Source organism: Theropithecus gelada, chromosome 5 (assembly GCF_003255815.1).
Source record: "Theropithecus gelada isolate Dixy chromosome 5, Tgel_1.0, whole genome shotgun sequence".
NCBI classification, from domain to species: Eukaryota; Metazoa; Chordata; class Mammalia; order Primates; family Cercopithecidae; genus Theropithecus; species Theropithecus gelada.
The window spans coordinates 100,179,497-100,195,230 of NC_037672.1; the positions used below are offsets into that span (position 1 = coordinate 100,179,497).

Genomic DNA, 15,734 nt, shown 5'->3' on the forward strand with positions numbered 1-15,734 from the left:
GGAATAAAACTAGAAATCAATAATAATAACTTTGAAACCTGCACAAGCACAAGGAAATTAAACAGCATGCTCTGAAATGACAATTAGGTCAAGAAAGAAATTAAAGAGGAAATTAAAAAACGTCTTGAAACAGATAAAGATTGAAGTACAACATACCAAAATACAGCAAAAGCAGTGCTAAGAGGGAAGTTTATAGCAACAGATACTTACATCCAAAAAGTAGAAAGATTTCAAACAAACAACCTAACAATACTCCTCAAGGAACTAGAAAAACAAGAACAACCTCAACCCAGAATTAGAAGAAGAAAAGTGATAATAATGATCAGAGCAGAACTCAATGAAATAGAGACCAAAAAAAAAAAAAAAAAAAAAAAGCAAAGGATCAATGAAATGAAAACTTTATTTTTGAAAACAAGATTGATAAACCCCTATCTAGACTAATTAAGGAGAAGACCCAAATAAATAAAATCAGAAATGAGAAAGGATACAACTTTACAACTTACAACTGATACTACAGAAACACCAGAGACTATTATGAACAACTATACACTAATCAACTGAAAAACAGAGGAAATAGGTAAATTTCTGGACACATACAACCTGCCAGTACTGACTGACAAAAAAAATAGAGGCCAGGCACAGTGGCTTATGTAATTCCAACAGTTTGGGAGGCCAAGGCAGGAGGACTGCTTGAGAACAGAAGTTGGAAACCAGCTTCGGCAACATAACAAGGCCCTGTCAGGAAGGCAGGGCAAGGGAAGGAAAGGGAAGGGGAGGGGAGGGGAGAGGAGGGGAGGGGAAGGGAAGGGAGGGGAGGAAAAAGGAAAAGGCAAGGCAAGGCGGAAAAGGAAAGGAAAGGAAAAAAGGAAGAAAGAAAAAGGAAAAAAGAAAGAAGAAAGAAAGAGAGAAAGAGAGGAAGAGAGGAAGAGAGGAGAAAGGAAAGAAAGGGGAAAGAAAAGAAAAGAAAAGAAAAAAGAAAAGAAAGAAAGAAAGAGAAAGAAAGAAAGAAAGAAAGAAAGAAAGAAAGAAAGAAAGAAAGAAAGAAAGAAAGAAAATAGTGAACCTGAACAGACTAATAATAAGTAGCAAGACTGAATCAGTAATAAAATCTTCCAACACAAAAAAAAATCCAGGACTGGGTGCCTTCACTGCCAAATTTTACCAAAGTTACAACGAAGAACTAATACCAATTCTACACAAACTATTCCAAAAATTGAAGAGGAGATAATTCTCTCTAACTCATTCTAGAGGTCAGCATCACGCTAATATCAAAACACACAGAGAGGCAGCAAGAAAAAAAAAAGAAAGAAAGAAAAGAAAGAAAGAAAACTACAGCTCAATATCCCTGATTTGCATGGATCCAAAGATCCTCAACAAAATCCTAGCAAACCAACTCCAACAGTACATCATAAAGATAATATACCACAAGCAAGTGGAATTTATCCCAGGGATGCAAGGATCTTACATTTGCACAAATCAATAAATGTGATACCTCACATCAACAGAAAGACAGAAAACATATGATCATCTCAATAGATGCAGAAAAAGCATTTAATAAAATTCAATATCCCTTCATGATAAAAACTATCAACAAATTAGTCATAGAAGGTGTATACCTCAATATAATAAAGCCCATATATAAAAACCTAGAGCTCACATCACACCAAATGAGGAAGAGCTAAAAGTCTTTCCTCTAAGAATTAGAAAGGGAAAAGGATGCCCACTTTCACCACTCCTATCCAATAAAATGCTGGAAGTCCTATCCAGGGCAATCAAGCAAGAGAAAAACATAAAAGGTATCCAAATTGGAAAAGGGGAAGTAATATTATTCCTCTTTGCAGATGACATGCTCTTATAACTGTAAAAACTTGGAAGATTCATCAAAAAATGCTTAGATCTGATAAATAAATTCGGCAAATTTGTAGGATACAAAGTCAACATACAAAAATTAGTAGTATTTCTACACATCAATAGTGAACTAGCTGAGAAAGAAATCAAGAAGGCAATCCCATTTACAATAGCTATAAAAAATAAAATACGTAGGAATAAATGTAACCAAAAAGGTGAAAGACCTGTACGAAGAAAACTATAAACGTCTGATGAAATAAACTGAAGAGGTCACACAAACAAATTGAAAAAATCCCATGCTCATGGGTTGGAAGAATTAATATCATTCAAATGACCACCATACTACCCAAAGCAATCTACAGAGTCCATGCAATCAATCACTATCAAAACACCAATGTCACTTTTCACAGAAATAGAAAAAACAATCCTAAAATTCATATGGAACCAAAAAAGAGCTCAAAAAACCAAAGCAATCCTGAGTCAAAGATTACATCACATTATCTGAAAACAGACACATAAACCAAAGGAACAAAGTCTGAACTCCAGAAATAAATCCACTTATTTATAATTAACTGATTTTTCACAAAGGCACCTTGGTCAGAGAACATGCATTGAAGAAAGAACACCCTCTTCAATCCTCTTCATAAATGGTGCTGGGAAAATTGGATATCCATATGCAAAACAAAACTGGACTCTTATCTCTCACCATAAATAAAAATCAACTCAAGATGGATTAAAGGCTTAAACATGAGACCTGAAACAATAAAACTACTAGAAGAAAACATATGAGAAGCATTTCAAGACATCGATCTAGACAAAGATTTTACAGCTAAGATCTCAAAAGCAAAGATAACAAACATAAACATAGACAAATAGCACTATATTAAACTAAAAAGCTTCTTCACAGGAAAGGAAGCACTCAACAGAATGTAGAGACAACTTGTTGAATGGGAGAAAATATTTGCAGACTATCCATTTGACAAGGTACTAACATCTGGAATACACAAGGAACTCAACTGAACAGTAAAAAAGCAAATAACCCCATTTAAAAGTGGGCAAAGGACATGAATAGACATTTCTCTAAAGAAGACATACAAATGGCCAACAGGTATATGCACAAATGGTCAACATCACTAATCATCAGGGAAATGTAAATCAAAACCACAAATACTATCTTACTCCAGTTAGAATGACTATTACTGAAAAGATAAAAAATAATAGATGCTGGGGAGGATGCAGAGAAGAGGAAACATTTATACACTGTTAATGGGAATGTGAGTGAGTACAGCCCCAATGGAAATACAATATTTTTCAAGAAACTAATAGTAGAACCATTACAATACAATCCAATAATCCCACTAACAGGTATTTATCCACAGAAAAAGAAATCAATAGAACAAAAAGATACCTGCACCCCCATGTTTACTGCAGCACTATTCACAATAGCAAAGATATAGAATCAACCTAAGTGTCCATCAATAGATGAATGGATAAAAAAGAATGAAATCATGTCTTAGCAACATGGATGGAACTGGAGGTCATTATGTTAAGTGAAAGTCAGACATAGAAAGACAAATTTTGCATCTTGCCACTCACACGCTGGAGGTAAAAATGTTGATCTCATGGAGGTAGAGAGTGAAATAATAGAGACCAGAGGATAGGAGGGGTATATGAGTGGCAGAGAGGAATGAAGAAAGGCTGATGAATGGGTACAAGCATGCATTTAAATAGAAAGAATAAGTTCTCATGTTTGACAGCGTAATAGTATGACTATACTTAAGAACATGTATTGTATATTTCAAAATATCTGGAAGAGAGGACTTGAAATGTTCCCAACACACAGAAATGATAAATACTAGAGGTGATAGATACCTGAAATACCCTGATTTGATCATTACACATTCTTTGCATGTAACAGAATATCACACATACCCCATAAATATGTACAAATATTATGTATCAATTTAAAAATATATTTAACCTTCCCAAATGTAGTTGAGAGGAGGAACTGTTTACACTGAATCTAAATTGAATTTTAAGCATCATTTAAACTAATTTAATTTATATAACATTCACCCAGTCACCAGTGACTAATAAAGTGAACTCTAATAACTCAGGAAGAAATGTTTATTTTCATATTCAAAATTGTAAATTAAACTAGATCAGTATTATTCAAAATTTTTTCAGGCATCAGGGTACCTAGAGCTTATAATGCATTTTGCAGACCACCTAAAATACTGATTAAGCTTCAAAACAAATAAATAACTTTTTGCTAAATCAGACCACTTTTTTTTTTTTTTTTTTGAAACAGCATCTCACTCCATCACCCAGGCTAGAGTGCAGTGGTACAATCACAGCTCACAGCAGCTCTACCTCCTGAGCTCAAGCGATCCTCCCACCTCAGCCTCTTGAGTAGCTAGGACTACAGATGAATGCCACCAGGCCTGGCTAATTTTTGTATTTTTTTGTCAGAGAGAGGATTTTGCCATGTTGCTCAGGCTAGTGTCTAACTCTTAGGCTCAGGGAATCCACCCATTTTAGCCTCCCAAAGTGCTGGAATTACAGGCATGAGCCACTGCGCTCGGCTCAGACCACTTCTTATACCAGATTCTGTTACTTATACCTGAGAAAACGTATGGGTGGTAACATGGGATGAAGAGAAATTAAACCACTATTTGATTTTAGTAGTGAAAATCTTTAGTTGGATTACACCTCAGAAGAATAGTTTGGGAAGCACTAAACTAGAGAATTATAAGCACAGCCACATTTACATGTACAACTTAAATTAGATCTTTTAATGCATTTTTAAAGTTTAAAAATACCAACAGCACCAAATAACCTCCTCAAATCGAAGCATCTGTCATTTGCTTTCATCTTCTGCCTTCAGATAATACAGATTTCTCTAATTGAATAGCAAGCTAAGGTCACCAGGGCTCTCAAGATAACAGAACTCTTGTACTGACACATCACATTCTTTCTTACTGATTTCATCTAGTTAGGCTTCCATGTGATTACACTGAGCATTGCATGCTCTCATTTAAGATCTCACTTGCCTCCATCTTCACCCTTCATTTCCCTAACTTCTCAAATCCTCACTGATCTTTGATTTTCTGGCTCTTATCTTGGAAGGTTATTTGTTTTGTTTGGCAATTGTTTGTATCTCCCCTTCCCACACATGAAGGATCAGTGTACCTACTCTATTTCTTTTCTACATCAAATAAACACAGTGCTGAGCAAAGAAAGCAACAAATATTTAACCAGCTTTTAACTTATCCACTGACATCTGTGAGATTTCTGAGGTTCTGTTTCAATGCTCCTTGATATTGAATAGTTGCTTCAACTAAAAAAGTACTATTTTTCACCTTAGAAATATTTCTCTTGGCCAGGCGCGGTGGCTCACATCTGTAATCCCAGCACTTTGGGAGGCTGAGGCAGGCAGATCACTTGAGGTCAGGAGTTCGAGACCAGCCTGGCCAATACGGAAAAAACCCGTCTCTACTAAAAATACAAAATTAGCTGGGCATGGTGGCACATGCCTGTAATCACAGCTACTCAGGAGGCTGAGGCAGGAGAATCACTTGAACCCGGGAGGTGGAGGTTGCAGTGAGCCAAGATCATGCCATTGCACTCCAGCCTGGGCAACAAGAGTGAAACTCCGTCTCAAAAAATAAAAATAAAAAAGAAAAGAAATCTTTCTTTTGCCCTATTTACCTTCCAGTTTATTTTTAACTCTTCACAAGGCTGCTGTGTCAGGGCCCTTGTGTCAGGGCCCTCAGAGTAGTGCTCCCGGTTATGAAGAAAATGTACAGAGACAGCAAGTCAGTCTAACAACGTGAGCAAAGCAAGAATTCGACACTAAAAGTGACTACAGAGGCTGCAAAAAGGAGCACCAGCCAGCAGGCCCAGTCCTTTCAAGAAAGAATACTTATCTCAGGAAAACTTGGAGCTGCTCTTCCATTTTATTTTTTCCTTTTTCTGTAAAATATGCTAAAAGATATATACCTACATACCTGCTTTCTATTGTCAATTTTCATGTAAAATCAGTTTGTACCTATTTTTTACTTTTATAAATTGATTGTACTACAAAGATTTTAAAAATTCTAAATCTCTGAGAAACATACCTCTGTATTTCAATTATAAACCCAATTTTTATAACAAGAAGACTCAAAAAGAAAAAAAATCACTTCTTTCAGCTTACCATATATTGGGGAAAATGTGAAGTCGTTCAGGTGACAAATATTATAGGCTTCAATTCTAACATCTTTCCAGATTCCCTGGGTAGGAAAGGAAGGTCCCCAGTCCCAACTAAAGGAACATTGCTCCTACAATTTCAAGGGGAAAAAGAAGATAAATTCTGATTACCATGAAATTTAAACATTATGAAAAACATTTTCTTTAAAAATGTTATATATGTGTATATAAGTTTGCTATGGCAGCCATAACAAAGTATCACAAACTAAGTGGTTTAAACAATGGAAATTTATTTTCTCACAGTGAAATCCAAGATCAAGTTATCAGCAGGTTTGGTTCCTCCTGAGGCCTCTCTCCTCTGTTTGCACTGTGTCCTCTTTTTCTGTGCTAAGCATCCCTGGTGTCTCTCTCCATTGTCCAAATGTCCCCTTCATACAAGGACACTAGTTGTATTGGAATAGGGCCCACCCTAACTGCCTCATTTTATCTTAATCACCCCTTAAAGACTTTCTCCAAATATGATTACATTCTGAGATACCAGAGGTTAGAACTTCAACATATGAATTTGGGGGGACCACAAGTTAGTGCAAAACTGTGTGTGTGTCCCCCAGCCACCATACACAGCCTCTGAAGTGGCCCACAATGATCCCCACTTTGAAGTGACCTAGTGAATCACTTCTAACCAACAGCATATAGCAGAAATGATGTGATTTTCTTAATTAGGTTATAAGAGACTAAGCCTTGAATTTTGGGTACTCTCTTATGCCCTCTCTTGGCCAAGAAGGAAGCCGGCCTCTGTGTCATGGGGCAGCTCTGCGGAGAGACCCACATGAGCAATCTGAGGTCTGCCAATAACCACAAGTGAGCTCAGAAACAGACTCTTCAGCCTTGAGTCAACTTGAGCCAAGCTTTGAGACAACTGCAACTGTGGCTGACAGCTTGACTATAACCTCATGAGAGACCTGAAGCCAGAGGCACCCACCTAAGCCGCACTCAATTCAGATTCCTAACTAACAGAAGCTACCATAATAAATGTTTTCTTTACTATTATTTTTTAGAAATCAGAAAACCTATAGTCCACATATTTTCTTTTTTTAACTTTTAACTTCAGGGGTACAAGTACAGGTTTGTTATATAGGTAAACTTGTGTCATGGGGGTTTGTCATAGAGATTATTTCATCATCCAGCTATTAAGCCTGGTACCCAATAGTTATTCTTCCTGATCTTCTCTCTCCTCCCACTCTCCACCTTCTGGTAGGCCCCAGTGTGTGTTGTTCTCCTCTGTGTCCATGTGTTCTCATCAATAAATGTTGTTTTAAGCTGATACGTTTTGGCATAATTTGTTACATCACAATAGATAGTACAATATTCAGTATATCCAATATATCTATGTTACATATAACATATGAAACAGATAAATTTGGCAGAAATGTTCTAAGAACATAAAATCTATGAAGAGTTGTACATGTATTCTTCAAATGCATACTACATTGAAGCAACTCAATAGTTCCTCTTTAAACTTCTCTATAATATCTCTGAACCTAACTACTGTATTTAAATCTAATGGCTACAAAGAATATTGCGCTTCCATGTAATAATTAAAAAGAATGAGGAGACCGGGCGCAGTGGCTCACACCTATAATCTCAACACTCTGGGAGGCCAAGGTGGGCGGATCATCTGAGGTTGGGAGTTCGAGACCAGCCTGACCAACATGCAGAAACCCTGTCTCTACTAAAAATACAAAATTAATCGGGTGTGGTGGTGCATGCCTGTAATCCCAACTACTCAGGAGGCTCAGGCAGGAGAATCGCTTGAACCCGGGAGGCGGAGGTTATGGTGAGTTGAGATCGTGCCACTGCACTCCAGCCTGGGCAACAAGAGCAAAACTCAGTCTCAAAAAAAAAAAAAAAAAGAATGAAGAAACATATTGAAAGACAAACACTTTATAAATAGGTATTAAAAAGCTCTGGCTAAACTTGCCAACCTCAGGTATGAATTCAGAAGTCCTTGTTTCTGTACATGATGCCCAAAAACAATCAGTTCGATCTTTAGCCCCTGACACAGGTGGCCAAGGCAGATATTTTATCCAGTCTTATTTGACCTTGGTACGTGTCTCTCCCTTAATGACACTCAACTTCCATATTAAGTTACAGAGTTCAAATTCAAAAATAAGAAATAATTCTGTAAAATAAATCCCTTTCACACAGAATGTTTTCTAATTTCTACTTCTTAAAAGAAAAAAATATTTTCAGAACAGTTAATTAAAATGTGTAAAGCTATGAGTTCAGCTTTTAAAAAGGAACAAGTTTGGGTCATACATTTTACGGGGTGAAAAAAAGGTAACAAGAACCAGAGGAAATACTAAAATCCTTCTAGATGGAGTCATTTGTAGAACAGAACCTGAAGATTTGGCAAACTTTGTCATTTAGGTATTATTTCCTTAGCTCTGTACTTACCGAAGATAGAGATAAATTTGTTTTTACTATAGAGAAAAACAAAGAACTAAAATTATAGCATCCACATCTGTCTAAATTTACCACTTAAGCACCAGATTCTCATATTCACAATGAAAACCATCTTGGGGACATTTATGGGAGAATTTTAGTATCTATTTGTAATTTTTTCATTGGAGATACGGAAAAGAAGGACAGCAAAATAATCAACATCTTATGAGGGAGACTATTTTCCCCATTAAGGGTGACAAATCACTCTTGACCTCTTCAAGAAGTATTTATGAAGTGCTTTCTATGTTTCAGGCTGGGAGTACTTCAGTTTACACAACAGACACAGTTCTTCTGCTTATAGCGCTCACAGTCAAGCATGAAATTCAGGCACTGAATAAATAATTACAAGCATAATGAGTTTTACAATGGAAATAGGCAGGGGACATATAGTCAGAGGTTGAGGAGGATAGGTATCAAGATGAGTTCTCCTGAAAAAAATGGCCCTGAGGGGTGAGTACCATTTATCCACCGTGAGCAGGCAAAAGGCAAGGAGAAGCTTTTTTTTTTTTTTTTTTTGAGATGAGTCTCACTGTCACCCAGGCTGAAGTGCAGTGGTGCAATCTTGGCTCACTGCAGCCTCAACCTCCAGGCTCCTCCCCCATCAGCCTCCTGAGTAGCTGGGACTACAGGCTAATTTTTGTATTTTTCTTAGAGTTGAGGTTTTGTCATTTTGTCCACACTGATCTTAAGCTCCTGAACTCAAGTAATCTACTTGCCTTGGCCTCCCAAAGTGCTGGGATTACAGTCATGAGTCACTGCCCTGGCCCAGAAGCATTCCTTTCAGCAGGAACAGCATGTGCAAAGGTCAGGAGGTGCAGGACAGTATGATGCATTTCAGGAGCTGAAGAGGCAGGGAGAATGGGAAGAGGCAGGGAGAAGACTGGAGAAGTGAGCATGGGCCAGACAGAGCTAAGAGAGCTAAGACCCATCGACATTGGCCTAAAGGCAATGAGAAGCTGTTGAAGAGTTTGAAGAAGAGCAGTGCTGTGATCATTTTTTTCTGAAAAGATCATTCTATCTGCTCTGTGAATGATTAACTAGAGGAAGGCAAGTGAAGCTTCAGGGATGCCAGTTAGGCAATCAGGGCAATATTTCATGCAAGGTATGACTGAACTCAAGAGATAGTAGCAGAAATGAAATGTGAACAGACTGAAGAGCTATTGAAAAGGTACTATTTGCATCATCAAGAGGACTAAGCAATTGATTGAAGAAAGAAAAAGGAGAGAAAGGTGTCAGGAAAAACTCGAGTTTTTGGCTTGAGTACCTGTTGTGGATAGTGTTCCATTCAGCAAGAGACAGAACCCTGGGATAAGGATTTAGATCACAAGTGCAGTGTGGAACATACTGAGCTTTAGGTCCCTGTGAATCAGACAAGGGATGATGCTAAATAAGCATCTGAATGTAAGATCTGGAATTGAAGAAAAGTTGGGCTGAAGACACAATATTGGAAGACAATGGCAAATAGATTTATTATGGAAGAAATGAAAAATGAGATAGCCTAGAGAGGGTATAAAATGAGAAAAGAGTCTAGAACAGAGAAAGACCCTATAATATAACTTTTAGGAGAACAAGGATGTGGATAAAGAGACTTACAAGGAAAGGCCAGAGATGTAAATGGAAAACAAGAAAGATGCCATCAAACCTTGGTAAGAGGGTAGCTGAAGTGATGAATCCCATTATCCATGCTGGACAGAAAAGAAAGCAGAGACAAGAGGGGACTTAGGTTGCTACAAGGAAAGCAGAGGGTCAAAGAACTGGTGAAAGAGAGTATCGGGGGAACCAGCCTCCAATATTTCAACATAGGTTCTTTTCTATTTTCCCTAAGTGTCAGCCAGTCTGAGAAATAAAAAGAAAGAGTACAAAGAGAGAAATTTTACAGTTGGGCCTCTGGGGATGACATCACATATTGGTAGGACCATGATGATGACCCTGAGCCACAAAACCAGCAAGTTTTTATTTGGGATTTTAAAAGGGGAGGGGGTGTACAAACAGGGAGTAAATCACAAAGATCACATGCTTCAAAGGGCAATAAAGATCACAAGGCAAGGCAAAATTAGAATTACTGATGAGGGTCTATGTCCCACTGTGCACGCATTGTCTTGATAAACATCTTAACAGGAAATGGGGTTCGAGAGCAGAGAACCAGTTTGACTGGAATTTACCAGGCTGGAATTTCCCAATCCTAGTAAGCCTGAGGGTACTGCAGGAGACCAGGGCATATTTCAGTCCTGATCTCAACTGCATAAGACAGACACTCCAGAGCAACCATCTATAGACCTACCCCCAGGAATGCATTCCTTCCCAGGGTTACTCCTTGCTGGGAAAAGAATTCAGCAATATTGCTCCTACTCACACATCCATTTATAGGCTTTCTGCAAGAAGAAAAATATGGCTCTGTTCTGCCTGATCCCTCAGGCAGTCAGACCTTATGGTTATCTTCCCTTGTTCCCTGAAAATTGCTGTTATTCTGTTCTTTTTCAGGGTGCACTGATTTCATATTGTTCAAACACACGTTTTACAATCAGATTTCATATTGTTCAAACACACTTGTTCTACAATCAATTTCTACAATAGTGGTCCTGAGGTGACGTATATTCTCAGCTTATGAAGATAACAGGATTAAGAGATTAAAGTAAAAACCCACTAACTTCATAATAAGCTAAGCTGAGCATCTTGTTCATTACCTGTAATTATAGTAATAAGCCTCCAAAATAGATATCACCACTCTAATTTTTGAATGGTTGTATAGCACTTTACAACATGCAAAGTGCACTTACGTTGTTATTTCACTATATCCTCATATCAGGAATTAGCTCCATGTACAAATGATGAGCATGCCTAAAGTTATTCTGTGTTCACAAAGCCAGAATTCAAACCCAAGACTCTTGACTTGGTTTCCTACTCAGGTATCTTCCCACTGGACCATGTCAATCTAGTCAGAAATACCGAGATGCAACTTGCAATTGTTCTGGAAGTCTACCCTAAGATTAGTTTCCAAAACATTGTGATAGCAGAAAACTGGGTATGATTCCTGATGTCAGTGACAAAGGGCTTTGTTCTATCTAGATAACTTGAGAGTATGTTTTAAATACCACAAATTGAATAGAAGGTGGAGGGAAAATAGCATATGAATATATGTATAACATTTATATTATCTTTATTAATGACTTGAAAAGTAACTTTTCACATTAGGATCCAGGTTAGTTTCAGTTTTGATAAAGGTTAAAAATGGAAGGGGAAGCCAGCACGGTAGCTCACACCTGTAATCCCAGCACTTTGAGAGGCCAAGGTGGGTGGATCACCTGAGGTCAGGAGTTCGTGACCAGCCTGGCCAACATGGTGAAACCCCATTTCTACTAAAAAATACAAAAATTAGCCAGGCATGGTGGCAGGTGCCTGTAATCCCAGCTACTCAGGAGGCTGAGGCAGGAGAATCATTTGAACCTGGGAAGCAGAGGTTGCAGTGAGCTGAGGTCACGCCACTGCACTCCAGCCTGGGTGACAGAGCAAGACTCCATCTTAAAAAAAAAAAAAAGAAAAGAAAAGAAAGGAAGGAAGCGGAGAGGTAAAAAGTACAACCTCTAGCATTTAAACCACTGTGTCATTGGAAGCCAAAGGCAAAAGAATCAAAAGATAAATCTTATCCAGAATTATAAGTATACAAATATTCCATGGAATACTTGACTACTTGTCAAAGCAATACTCTAAGGCTGTTATTACAGTAGTTTGAACAAATGGTTAATGGGTCATTGACATAAGTTTGGGTAGGTTGAATCAAACAGGAGGAGGTATAATTTTAACCCTAGTACTTATATTAAGGAAACATAATTTAATAGTAAATCCATCCAGCTGAAAGAGAGCCACTTAATTTAATCAGAACATATTAGCTAATGTAACAGTTCTGCCTAAAGAGTATTAGGAAAATATGTTTAGTGTCTTCACAATGAGCCCAATCACTACATTTGTTGTTAAAACTAAATTTCATGGCTCACGTCTGTAATCCCAACACTATGGGAGGCCAAGGCAGGTGGACCACCTGAGGTCAGAAGTTCAAAAGCAGCCTGGCCAACATAGCGAAACTCCATCTCTACTAAAAATAAAAAAATTAGCCAAGTGTGGTGGTGCATGCCTGGAATCCCAGCTACTCAGGAGACCAAGGCAAGAGAATTGTTTTAACACGGGAGGCGGAGGTTGCAGTGAGCCGAGGTCTCGCCAGTACATTCCAGCTTGGGCAACAGAGCAAGACTCCATCTCAAATAAATAAATAAATAATAAATAAATAAATTCAATCCTTCAAAAAATTAAAAATAGAGTTACCGTATGATCTAACTATACCATTTCTGGGAATATATACAAAAGAATCGAAAGAAGGGTCATGTAGAGATATTTGTACACCCATGTTCATAGCAGCATTATTCACGACAGCCAAAAGGTGGAAGCAACCTACATGTCCATCAGCGGATGAATGGATAAACAAAACGTGGTCTATGCATAGAATGGTATGTTATTCAGCCTTAAAAAGTAAAGAAATTCTGACACATGCTACAACATGGATGCATCATGAGGAAATTACGCTAAGTGAAATAAATCAGTCACAAAAAGACAAATACTGTATGATTCCACTTATATAAGATTTCTAGAGGAATCAAACACACAGAAAAGAAGGTGGCTCACACCTGTAATCCCGGCACTTTGGGAGGCCAAAGTGGACAGATTGATTGACCTTAGAGTTAAAGACCAGCCTGGTCAACATGGCAAAATCTTGTCTCTACAAAAAAAATACGAAAATTATCTGGGCACGATGGCGTTCGCCTGTAGTCCCAGCTACTCAAGAGACCTAGGTGGAAGGATTGCTTGAGCCCGGGAGGTGGAGGCTGCAGTGAGTTGTGATCGCACCACTGTACTCCAGCCTGGGCGACAGAGTCCGACCCAGTCTCAAAAAAAAAAAAAAAAGAAAGAAAGAAAAGAGTAGAAGGGTGGTTGCCAGGGGCTGGGGAGAAGGAAATGGAGAGCTACTGTTTAAACAATAATGGGTATAATATAATATAATGGGTAATGGGTATAGAGTTTCAGTTTTGCAAGATGAGAAAGTTCTATGGTTACTCAACAATGTAAATATACTTAACACTACTAAACTGTACACTTAAAAATTATTAAAATGATAAATTTTATGTATAGTTTACACAATTAAATTTTTTAAATATGAAATAAAATGAAATAAACATTAAAAAACCAAGTGTCACACAGAATACTAATTTAATCATGTAGTAAAATAGATCCAAATCCTCTAGAATGGAATCAGACTCAAAGAAAAATAATTACTTTTGTGGACTTTGTTATCTTTTTGTTAGATTTTATGAGAACCCGACAGTAAGATGCAAGAACATATCATCAAATATACTAATATTTGCAGAAGGCTTCCTAGAAACAAGAATCACTAATACATTTTCACAATCTAGTGAAAAGTTTGATAAACTTAAATGTTTAAAAAATAATTTGTAAAGTTCCATTTTCAGCCACATATTTTTCTTTTCCTTTCTTTTTCTGTTACCTAAGTTCTGAACACGTTTCAGGAAGAAAACTTAGAAAAAGATAAAGATTCTCCACAATATTTCAAATAATCTTTTGGTTCTTGTTTCAAATTTTCAAACCCCACTAAGGGATCAGGAAAGAGATTCCTAACTTCTGAAATGCCATGGGAGTCTCCAAATAAGCATTTTATAAGCCAGCACATCCTGTCCTCAAAAATAAAACCCGACCTGCTTGAGAGACCATTACCTTCCGGACAAAGTTGACATGGCATTCACCCTTCTGCACAAGTGGAGGGCAGTCCGGGGGCACCGGGTAGCGTGTGTGAGCTTTGCTTTGCTGTGCTGCATACAACACTGCTGACTGGAAACGCAGCTCAATGGAGTTCACGTCCCTGACCACATTGGTAATATCAAAGCTCTAAGTTAAAGGGAACAAACAGACAAACCCATGATGTGGAAGTAGTCTTGTGTGTAAAATTTTAGATAAAGGCATTTTGTATGAAAGATGCATAATATAATGCCAATCTAGGTTTAGCCTCCTTGCAAGGGAAACACTTCTCTGAAATACTATATCACTTAGTTGTCCACTTTTAGTTAAAACTAAGCATATTTTCCTACCCAGTCCAAGTTTCTAGGCTTCTCCTTCTATTTTTCCTGGCAGAATGATGGTTCTAGGGTAATGGATAGAGCAAAAAATAACTTTAGCTCTGGAATGTCTGCTCTGTCTACTTATATGTGGCCTTGAACTGCCAAGTGTTTCCTAGACGCTTCATGACAACCTGCCTCTCTGGTATGAACAGCATGCATTTCTAAGTCATGAGTTATTTTTGTTTTGATAAAGTCTACCTTTGAAAGGAAAGGAAGATCAGGATATAATCTCTTAATGTAACTATTCCAGAAAGGAAATGACACTTTATTTTAAAATCATTTGTCCAATGAAACTGTATCACCAAAGAAGGGACTGGCATGTTTTGAACACTTCCTATGTGCCAAGAACTTGCCAAAATTTTATATAATTAGCTTACTAAATCCCCACACTAACCCCATGGGGTCTGTAAGGTTTCCATTATTTCACAAATCTGGCAACTGAGAAATGAAGTAACTCATCCAGTGCTTTAATGAGCTTGTATTTGTCACATGGCCAATTATGCATTTACTTTTCTCTACTTACAAAAGCAATTAACATAAACACACATAAATGGTTTTTTAACCTGATGTCATTATAAACTTACATATCTATTGAACATATTGTCTGTTTCCCCAATAGTGACTTCATTGAACAGGATTTTTGAAATTGTATCCACTCCCTCAAGAATCAAATTTACTTTTTGCCATTTGCTAAAAAAAAGAGAAGATTTTTAAAACAAGATGTGTAAAACATTAACTTAGATAAGTCTCTTTATTATTATTTAAGGCCTAAAGAAATAAATATTCCACAAAAAAAATTCTTAAAGGTAATTTCCAGTGACATTTTCAGAAGTACTGCTTTAAAATATACTTACATTCTTTGAGTGATGCAGCTTATCTTTCTCCATAATGTATCAATAAATCACCGTAAAACCAAGAGCACAACTTATAAATTCCAAATATATTGACTTTTTCCAGTTAATACTTCAGAAAGTTATTATGAGAACCAAGTTAGGCTGGGAGCAGTGGCTC

At 37.4% G+C, this 15,734-nt stretch overlaps 1 protein-coding gene across 2 annotated transcripts in view; it reads right to left on the reverse strand.

Moving 5' to 3' along the window:
- Positions 1 to 15,734, reverse strand: part of MANBA (mannosidase beta) — a 137,643-nt gene that overhangs the window by 85,433 nt on the left and 36,476 nt on the right. The window contains exons 3-5 of one of the 2 annotated variants that reach the window (XM_025386310.1): positions 15,308 to 15,413; positions 14,323 to 14,493; positions 6,047 to 6,170 (exon numbers count right to left, since the gene is read on the reverse strand). In XM_025386310.1, coding sequence (XP_025242095.1) covers positions 6,047 to 6,170; positions 14,323 to 14,493; positions 15,308 to 15,413 — 401 coding nt within the window. The remainder of the gene's footprint in view (positions 1 to 6,046; positions 6,171 to 14,322; positions 14,494 to 15,307; positions 15,414 to 15,734) is intronic. The other variant, XM_025386311.1, reaches the window with a different exon arrangement.